Source organism: Anopheles darlingi, chromosome 3 (genome assembly GCF_943734745.1).
Source record: "Anopheles darlingi chromosome 3, idAnoDarlMG_H_01, whole genome shotgun sequence".
Taxonomy (NCBI): Eukaryota; Metazoa; Arthropoda; class Insecta; order Diptera; family Culicidae; genus Anopheles; species Anopheles darlingi.
Genome location: NC_064875.1, coordinates 47,187,443 through 47,197,041, shown reverse-complemented (window position 1 = coordinate 47,197,041; position 9,599 = coordinate 47,187,443). Strand labels below are relative to the sequence as shown.

Sequence of the window (9,599 nt, the reverse complement as noted above, 5' to 3'; positions counted from 1 at the left end):
GGAGCAGACGATGAAGTAGTAGCAGTAGCAGTAGATATAGCAGCAGTCATCACCACCACTTACTCTGAATAACTGTGTGATCCTTTCGGTGATGCATTCTTCATAAGATCGTACGGGAGATGGGAAGCAAATCAAAGATTGATCTTTTAAGTGGAGCAAACAAACATAGAAACCAACAAAATATATATATACACACATACATATATGTATATTATATATTATGATTAGATATACACATATACAAACTACACATACATACATACACACACACTCACACATACAGTCAGTTTGCTAGCAAACCGCGTACGATCACTATTTAAGTGGAGATCACTCATTTGTCTCCCGGTAGCATACAAGCATACGAGTATATTTACATGCGAAGCACGATCGACGCGATGATCGCTGTGGCATTCCACAGGATTTGTTCCCCATTTTCTCTGCTTCCTTCCTACGGTAGTACCCCTCGGTCGTTCCACGCACCGATCCCCGATCGATATGCAGATCGCATGGTTCCCAGTTTGATGGTCCGTTTTATCCTTTTGAAATACTTAGATCACGCTAAAAAAAACACACATAACTCATGAGCACATTCTACTCGAATGCACACTCGTCGGCCGCATTTTACTAGGAACGTTAAAATACCAAAAACAAAAATCCAAGCATTTAAACACAACTCAACAATGCTCACGACTCCTGTTTGCCTGATCGGCTTCATTTCGGGCTGGGAGAAACCACTGGAACTGGAGGAATACGCCTGGAATAATCAGCTGTCGAGCGAAAGCGGAACATAGAAAGGTGATTGGATGGATAAGCACTTAAGCTTTATGGGCTGGGCTGCGGGAGCTACGGATCGATTTCATTCGAAAATTCTAAGTCATTTTAAGGCCTGCGGATTACAAATTAATGTTAACTTTAGCTAGGTTAATTGTAATATATCTTTCCGATACGCGGACGGGGCGCGTGTTTGTGTTTGAGATTGGAGAGGATGCTCAAAGGATGGGTTGAGATTGGTATTGAGTGAAGCGACAAGATTGATTGTTCCCCACGATGGACCGTTCGTTCCGTAGACGCATAACTGAGTCGATTAGAAGTGCCCCCACAGAAGTAGCCGCCAAGCCACACGTGTACCCCGCCACATTAGACACAAAGAAATCCCGGAAGCAAAACCGACGCAGGGCCACCGCCACCATGTTAGGTATAGGTGAGGTGTGCGTTGCCGGAGGTCCTAAAGTGAAGGAACTTGACGGAGAGACCACACAATGTGGCGGTGCAGAGCAAGGAGAAAAATCAAAATTGAAATATAACGAACAAATGGTCACCACTATACCCAAACGAGAACGTGTCGAATGCATCATTTGTACTTACGAAATAACCGGCAAACGAGAAGGTAAGAATGTTCCTCTTACTTACTGAATCACTTATGAGGTGCTACAACCGACGAGTGTTCTTGGTCTGCTACAGGCGAGTCTTCCAAGTTGCAGCTCGCCACACTGGCGCTCCTTCTCAATCTGGGAATACCACTCACGGATTGGGTCATCGTCTGCCAACATGGATAAGACGGTCTCGTCGTTTTGCTCGCTAATGCTGTAAACGATCCTTCGATCCTTTTTAAAATATCTGCGACGAAACGTTTAAGAGTAGATGAAGACTCGGATAGCTTCTTTGGGAATTTCATTCTTCATCTTTCATCTTGAAGTTATATTTCGTTTCTTGGTTTGTCTTAAGTGATAAACGACTTCGTGCATCCTGTCTACCTATCCTTCCCAGGTCGCTTCCATCTCATGCATTAGTCGAGATCGACACATACTCATTTCTGCTAACAGCTCAAGACAACCAGTGCATGATCCTATCCGTCGCTGGTGGCGTCCATGATTGTGGTACGCTTGAACAGATCGAGTGTAAGCGTGCTTAAAAAGACGGGCAGTGATCCGTGCATGTTGAGCAGCCCATCAACCTGCTCGAGCAGCGATTGCCCGTAGCGAGACGCAAGCATGTTCAGTTTGCCGCTCGATTCGTCGAGCTGGAAGTTTAGATAGTCCTCATCGTTATCCGCATACATGCTCCGGACGCGGTAATTGTTATTGCTAACCCTATCGACCCGATACCCGAACAGCAGGTAGCATATGTCGCGGAACTCGACCGACGCTTCGCGGAACTTCTCCTTCATCTGTTTCATCTTCGACTCCAGCATCTCGGCCTTGGCCCGCATATTGTTTAGCTCCATTACGTTCATCGTCATGTTGCTGTTCGTAACGGTTGCTTCCGAATGCTGCTCGCCGCCGTTCTCCTGCATGCTGCGAATCTTCGCCCGCAGCCTCTCGATTTCCGCTTGCAATTTCTCCACCGAATTCTGGTGCTGATCGAACGCCTGCACCGCCAGGCTATCGGTGTGTCGGAGTATGGGAGCAATGGACCGCACGCGGTTCTGTTCGATCTCCAGCTCGAGCTCCTGCTTACGACGCCGTATCGTCTGGTTCTCCATCCGGAGCGAATCGATCTCCTTCCGCAACTCCTGATACTGCTCGCTGGTCAATGCGTTCGATACCTCTGTGGAATGGGAAAAATGATATGAGAATGTGATAAGCATACGGGTAGAAATCGAGGATAGCTAGGAGTTGCTTACCCGTGTCAGAGACGACTTGTTTCGATTGTATCTCAGCTTCAAGCTTTTGGCAATGTTCCTGATAATTCGTCAGAACCTTCTCCAGGCTCTTGATACGCTCTTGCAGCTGCTGTGAGTCTTGACCAGCCTGCGCAATGGAGTGGTCAACTGCAAACAGAACAGAAGAAACGAATGTTAGTCGACTTTGTGTGACGAGTGGATCATGTCTCCAATGTCCCCTCTTACTCGTTAGGTCGTTCTCAAAGTTTTCGACAACCTGCTTCAAGCAGTCTCGTTCGGAGATGACAAGTTTCAGCTTCCGCTGGACTCGCTGTAGCACCAATTGGTAGTGTTTGAGAGAGCGCTTGTACTCCTCCGACTGCTTTTCGAGCGAATCCTTCTCCATCCGCATCCGATCGAACGCTTCTCGAGTTTGATGCTGTTCGCTCACTGCCGTCGACTGTTCGCTGGTCAGTATCACATCCTTCTGCAGCAACTGGGCAATGTGATGTCGTAGCAGCGCCGCCGACGGTTCACTCCGCTGCGTACCGTCCTTCTTTGGACAGTAGTCCCGCCCAAGCTGCTTCCAATCGTTCAGCTCGTTCTCCAGCTCCTTCACACGGACCTCAATCGTGGCCGCGGCTGCTTCCTGCTGCTCGTAGCGATCGACCCGTGCTTGTAGATTGGACACCTGCTCCTCGAGCAGCAGCTTGTTGCCAATCAGATCGCGCAGATTCTTCAGCTCCTCGCGCATGCGAATGTTTTCGTGTTCATACTCTGTAGACTTTTTCAACCGTGCGGTCGTCGCCTTGGATAGTTTCTGCCAGTCCCCGTGACTACCGCACTCAAATTCGAGCTTTTTGACCCGCGATTCCGTTTCTTCCAGCTTCGAGATCGTCTGCTCGAGCTCACGCTTCGTCTGATCGTACGCATCAGCCTTAGATTGGAGTGTATCGTTGATCCCGCGCGTCACGTCCAACTCTTCCTGCACGCCGGACATCTGCAACATCAAATCGGACACCTGGGCTGTGAGCTCGCGGATCTCGCTTCCCAGCTCGCTCGTATCGCAGTTGTACTTCTGCTCGAGCTTCGCCAGGGAGGATTGCAGCTCAAACTGCTGTTCATCGGACGACTGTTTGAGCTGATTGAACTGGTTGCGCGTCCGGACGAGCTCTTCCTTCGCTGCGTGCTCCCGCTTACGCACCGCGGTCAGATGCTTCTCCAGCTCCGCTGCCTTCTTGCTACTGTGAGCGAGTTCTTGCTCGAGCGAAGAGATTTTGTGCTGATTGCGCAGCTGGTTCGTTGCCATCACCGTGTTTTGATGTTCGATTTCCTTCTTCAGAACCGTAATCTGGTGGTGAACGGAAAAGGATTAAGAACCAACCGGTGGTTAATGTCGCAAGAACGGTGCCGGAGAACAACGCGGCTGCTGGGGCTTACCCGTGAGCGTGCTTCGATAAGGTCCGCCTTCATGCGGCGCGTTTCCCACGGACTTTGGGCCACCAGTTGGGTTGAGTTGACCGTCGACGAGAGAGATTCGGTGCTCGTGTTGACATCGTTAATCGTATCGTGCACTCCGCTCAGTCCTAGACCGGAAATACGACGCTTCTTCCGACCTGAAACGGTACCGGCGTTAGCACAAGACCGGCAAGCCGTAAACCGGGGCGTGGGTACTTACTGATTTCAAACGACGAGTTGCTCAGTCGCGTGACATCGGCGGATTCTTCATCCCTGCCGATATCCATCATCGCACCGGATAATACGTCCTTATTACACTCCACTGCACAAAATTCAGAAAAGAGTTCGTTTTTAGAAAAACCGTGAACCAAAACAGCGCTGCTCGACTGGACTGGAAGGAGAACTCGAGCAGTCGAGCAGCCCATGCAGCCAAAAACGCCACCTTCAACTTGAAGCCGACTTCAAAAGAGCCGCCGCAGTGAATTGTGAAACCGGTCGTGGAAATAAAAGGGACAAAACGGAAAAATGAGCTTGCAAGGATGGATCAAGGAGGAGCTCTCCAAGTGCTTGTGCTTCGAGATTCCGGACGCTATGATAAGGTACGTTTACCAAGGATGATTACGGTGCGTTTGTTTCATCGAAACCCTTCGCTTTCAGCTATATCTGCAGCATCCGGGAAAGTGGTGAAATCGACGAGTACTTTCGCACGCTGCTGGATTTCAAAAATCCGGAGCATGTAAAGTTCTTGGGCGAGCTGAAGCGCCGAATGGGAACCCGTCCCGGGGCTAACACTCAGCAGACTTCCAAACAGACGGCACCTGCTCCGTCCGGAAAGCAGAAGAAGCAGTCCGATCCGCCACAGCAAAGACAACCGCAACAGCAATCGAAGGGGAAGGCAGGACCACCGGTGGCCACCAGCAACAGCAGCAGCACCACCGCTGCACCTCAACCGGATACGGCCAAACCGGTGGCCGGTGGATCGAAAAAGAAGCCAAAGTTCGTCTCACTGTACGGTGAGAATGGAGAGCTGAAGAATGTGGTAAAGCTAAAGGGACGGCACCACTGCGATTGCCAGGCGGTGAAGCACAAACTGATCAACAACTGTCTGCACTGTGGCCGAATCGTATGCGAACAGGAGGGTAGCGGACCGTGCTTGTTCTGCGGTTCGTTGGTATGCACGGCCGAGGAGCAACAGCTGATCGATGCGGCGTCCCGGAAGGGCAACATGCTGAAGCGCACGCTGATGGAGCAGGAACGACCGAACGGTTGGGCCGAAGCACTCGCCACTCGCAACCGGCTACTGGAGTACGATCGTAACAGCGCGCGCCGGACGGCCGTAATTGACGATGAATCGGACTACTTCCGCACCAACTCAGTCTGGCTGTCCGATGCGGAACGCTCCAAGCTGGAGAAGCTAGAGGAGGAACTGCGAGAACAGAAACACGCAAGCCGGCTTTCGCGTAAGGTAACGATCGATTTCGCGGGACGCCAAGTGATCGAGGAACCGGCGCTGACAGGCGAAGTCGAAGCTGCCATTATACGTTCCGTCGACGAAACGCTGTCCGGGAAAAAGACAAAATCTAAATCAAAGGGAGGAAATGGCCAGGAAGCAGAGCAGCAAGCGCTCTCGAACCAGCCCATCTTAGCCGAAGGTACGAGCACCCATCCAAGACTGATCGGGCCGGCACCGTTGTTCCTGGAATCCGGTAGCTGTACTGCACCGCAAGGTTTTCGACCGAGCAACGGGTTCGATGGGGTGTACAGCCGGCTGCAGGATAAGCAGTTCCTTGAGATGTCTGATCTGCGACATTGCCTGTCGATGCATCAACCGTGGGCGTCACTGCTGGTGGCCGGTATCAAGCGGCACGAAGGCCGCACCTGGTACTCGTCCCATCGGGGCCGCCTATGGATTGCGTCCACTGCCAAACCGGTCTCGCCGGAGATGGTTCAGGAGCTGGAGGATTTCTATAGACGCCAGTACCCAGACGAGAACCTGGAATTCCCTAACCAGTATCCTGCCGGGTGTCTGCTCGGTTGCGTCAACGTGGAGGACTGTCTGCCGCAGGAAGAGTACCGGAAGCAGTACCCGAACGGTGAATCCGACAGCCCGTACGTGTTTATCTGTACGGATGCACAGGAGCTACCGATACGGTTTCCCGTTAAGGGAGATCACAAAATATGTAAGTTTTGCTGTTATCGTGTAGGAATGGCCATCATGAGCTAAATGAACGTTTACTTTTGTATTTTAGATATGTTGGAGAGTAAGGTACATCAAGCTGCTGTGAAATCCTTACAGAGACTGGCTCCAGTTGGATAAATTTGATCACGGAATCTACTACAAGAGTAACGATAAGCTGGTTGCATTGTTTGTTTAGAAAACGGAACACAATCTGATATACCTTCCCTATGCAATAAATGTTATGTTCCAAACTACATGCTCCAAAGCAGCATTCTTTTTTGTCTTTCAATCATTAAAGCGAGATTGTTTTACATACAGTAGTACAATCATTCTACTGATTATTGATGGCGTGGTGCAACGAACAAGCTTATGACAAACCGTTAGCATTAGCTTTTTAAAAGCTATTTTGGAACGGTCCAGCAAATTAAATAAAATATTTTGTTAAGGTTGATGCTCTAGTATGTTTTATACGCTTATATAAGTAACAAATTCGATTCTTTGTTACCTATTGATTGGACGGTATGGTATGAGAAACAGGAAAATATGAGTCGGGCTTATTAAAGCTTAGGAAAGAAGTTCGATGTCTTTGGTGAAGTCACATCAAATGAATCTATCGAGAACATCAAATAAATTGTACGGCAGTGTCCAGCATAGGCCTCCTTTGTTCGATAAGAAATGTTAAGAGCAGCTTCGTGCGATACGATGCCAAGCTACCATTTTGAGGCAGCTACTATCTTGAATTGATATGCCTGCCGATTTGCGTTTGCTCCCCTCAAAAACAATTGCCTCCCATTGCAACATAAACACAAATCGCTCTGTCAGCCGCAAAGGACATTAACAAGCGTCCAGCCCTAATGGCACGTGGCGGCGTGCCATTCATAAATCAATTCATGCGGTAAATTATAGTAATTACATGGAAATTGCAAAATCGACGAGAGTGGCTCGCGCCAAGGCCATCGGTATGCGGGCTACGAGCACTAAATCAGCTTCGTCTGCCTGCCACCGGCCAGCCTACCAGTACCGCATGGTTGTCGCGCACAAAACCAGCAAACGTTCATAATCAAAACGCATAAATGCCGGAAATGGGCCAGCAAATCAAACAAACAGAAGCCACACGAAGTCGCGCACCATACATTCCGGCGATATTGGTGGCTTTGGGTGCTTGGGCTTTTGTTGTCCCTGCGCCCCCATCGTCATCCCATCGTCCTGAGCTTGGGCATTGCCCCCTCCTCCGAGCCTGGAGCCATCGAGTCCACATGAAATGTTTATTAAAACGCTGATAATAATCCGATTTAAAATTTAATTTTCGATAAGCCAAAGCAATAGGTATCCGCAGACCCTGTGCCACCCCCTCGACTTCCAATCCCTTACTCGAAACTCTGAAGCACGAAATACAAGACGATGTTTCGCTCGTTCAAACGATTATACTCTCTCCTTCTCTCCACCACTTGTTCCCACAAACGAACAAGCTTGTCGTCGTCGAGGAGCTTCTTCTCCTGTCCTGGCCCATCGCATCGACAAGCGTCTCATTATTGACGGCTCTTGAGCGCCATCATTTCGGGACCAACCGAAACTTCAACGCAGCTTAAAGAATGAAGTACGGTATCGGAAGCATGAAAAGTACGATAATCCACCTAAACATGGTTCCGACCCAGATCGCTCAAAGGAATCGACTCTGGGCTCGTTCGAACATCTTTCGAGCATGATTTCCGTCCATCAACCTTTGCGTTCCGTTGCTAAAATGGCCGCTCGCTAGCCAAACAAATTATCCTATTATAGATATTATTATGTAGGAGATACCGTCGCTTGGAGGAGCCACCAGGAGCAACCAATTACGCGGATACTATGGTCCTAAGATAGCGACCCCCCCCCCCCCCCAAAGTCACTTAAGGGGGGGCTTTGGTTATTTCGGGTTAAAACAAGGCTCATTTTTGACGATTTTTAGTGAAGAAACTATCCAACTTTATGTTTTCAAAATAATGTCATATCAAACTACAACTATTCAAGAATATTTGGTTCCATTTTGAGGAAGATTTGATCTAAACTGCGTCCATCGCATGCAATCTAGAAAGGCCAGTCTGCCAAAATGTACTTTTTGCGGTGCCCATCGTAGCCACGTGACGGGTCATCATAAATATACAAATCAATATTCTTTTGATAGATTATAAGTTTATCCAGGTAGCCCCGTCAAGTTTTTACAGAATTTCCCATTTTTCGATTTTTGACAGATTTTTGAAGTTGAAAAAGTGAAGCATTTTTTCGATATTGCCTAAAACAATGAGCGTTACATAATTAAAAAAATTATATTAAAAAAAGTATCAACAATTTTTATAAAAACTCAACGGGGCTACCTGGCAAATAGTGTATAGATTTTATGTTCAAAATTTCAAATCGATCGGTCCAGTAGTTTTTGTGCTACGATGGGCACCGACTTTGAAATCGTAGGTTTTGGGAAACGCGATTCAAAATTGCGAGATGCTTTGAACAATGTATGAAGCTCTGTTTTTCAAAAATCAATATCTTTGTCAGTTTTGTTTCGATTGATCTCAAAATTTTACACAATACTCTTGAAAGGATAAGAACTCATAAAAAAATATAAAAAATAAATGCGAATAAATAAAATAAAATACCGAAGCCCCCCCTTAATCCCGTAGTAACAACATCCACGCGGCAACTGTTCCTAGGTTGCCAGGATACCAGCTAGCATTTCAAGGCCAATCAGTCACTTTACGTTGCCAGCTCTAAGATAGAATTGTGTGTTTAGCGAGTGCTTAAAAAGGTGAAAAAGAGAAATCCAACCAAACCAACACCGACTGATTGCCATTCCGCTGACATTTTGTGCACGGAGGATGGTACAATGTTCTGGTCTGGTTCTGGTGTCATTTGTCACCACCGGTACTCGTTTGGCCACCTTCCTAATGATGTTTTGTTGTCGGCCTTCCGCAAGAAGTTTGTTCAAGTAGCGTACCGACATGTCGCCGGTGCTGGTTGGTGGTTGTAAGCCTGTCACAATACACAACGTGGCAAAACACCTTTCCTGGGTGGTGAACTAGAGTATTGGTTGTAGATTTGTCAAATATCGTGTGCTTAGTTGACGCTAGAAGCAACTGGAAACGGTGGGCACTGGAAAGAAGAAAAGAAAGAGAGAGAGAGAAAAGAAAAAGTACCAGGCGCCTCCATTACTCGCTGCGATGCAAATCACTCTAGCGAATAACGAGCATACCATTAGTGGTAAATTGACTCTTCTCGTCTACTGCATGATGCAATGGCACCATACTGGCCTCCGTTGGCCAGTTGTGTATGCCAGCATCCGGCCGCGGCCTTGAGTAAGCACCACCGCCAATTGTTAGCGTGGTGCAC

General features: G+C 48.2%; 3 protein-coding genes across 4 annotated transcripts in view; 2 read left to right on the top strand and 1 right to left on the bottom strand.

Moving 5' to 3' along the window:
- The window catches only part of LOC125957758 (gamma-1-syntrophin), a 40,888-nt gene extending 39,538 nt beyond the window's left edge, over window positions 1-1,350 (top strand). For both annotated transcript variants that reach the window (XM_049690657.1, XM_049690656.1), the window contains exon 11: window positions 1-1,350. This exon is cut by the window's left edge. The gene's annotated coding sequence lies outside the window, so the exon portion shown is untranslated.
- A 309-nt stretch (window positions 1,351-1,659) lies between these two features.
- Window positions 1,660-4,419, bottom strand: LOC125956829 (mitotic spindle assembly checkpoint protein MAD1). Its single transcript, XM_049689050.1, has 5 exons — window positions 4,281-4,419; window positions 4,043-4,218; window positions 2,849-3,953; window positions 2,624-2,770; window positions 1,660-2,547 (listed from the first exon to the last, which is right to left on the bottom strand). The coding sequence occupies exons 1-5, from the start codon at window positions 4,348-4,350 to the stop codon at window positions 1,847-1,849; spliced, it is 2,199 nt and encodes a 732-aa protein (XP_049545007.1). The 5' UTR covers window positions 4,351-4,419; the 3' UTR covers window positions 1,660-1,846.
- Window positions 4,420-4,543: 124 nt separating this feature from the next.
- LOC125957031 (activating signal cointegrator 1) lies at window positions 4,544-6,495 on the top strand. Its single transcript, XM_049689385.1, has 3 exons — window positions 4,544-4,659; window positions 4,718-6,240; window positions 6,310-6,495. Exons 1-3 carry the CDS (start codon window positions 4,586-4,588, stop codon window positions 6,375-6,377), a joined length of 1,665 nt encoding a protein of 554 aa, XP_049545342.1. The 5' UTR covers window positions 4,544-4,585; the 3' UTR covers window positions 6,378-6,495.
- The last annotated feature ends 3,104 nt before the right edge of the window (window positions 6,496-9,599 follow it).

What these genes read in the sequence shown, in the direction of transcription:
- LOC125957031 (XM_049689385.1), top strand. Translation starts at nt 4,586, where the DNA reads ATGAGCTTGCAAGGATGGATCAAGGAGGAGCTCTCCAAGTGCTTGTGC. An exon ending in ATTCCGGACGCTATGATAAG is followed by an intron (nt 4,660 to 4,717) that starts GTACGTTTACCA and finishes CTTCGCTTTCAG; the next exon opens with CTATATCTGCAGCATCCGGG. An exon ending in TAAGGGAGATCACAAAATAT is followed by an intron (nt 6,241 to 6,309) that starts GTAAGTTTTGCT and finishes TTTGTATTTTAG; the next exon opens with ATATGTTGGAGAGTAAGGTA.
- LOC125956829 (XM_049689050.1), bottom strand. Translation starts at nt 4,350, where the DNA reads ATGATGGATATCGGCAGGGATGAAGAATCCGCCGATGTCACGCGACTG. An exon ending in CTTTGAGAACGACCTAACGA is followed by an intron (nt 2,771 to 2,848) that starts GTAAGAGGGGAC and finishes TTCTGTTTGCAG; the next exon opens with TTGACCACTCCATTGCGCAG. An exon ending in ACAAGTCGTCTCTGACACGG is followed by an intron (nt 2,548 to 2,623) that starts GTAAGCAACTCC and finishes CCCATTCCACAG; the next exon opens with AGGTATCGAACGCATTGACC.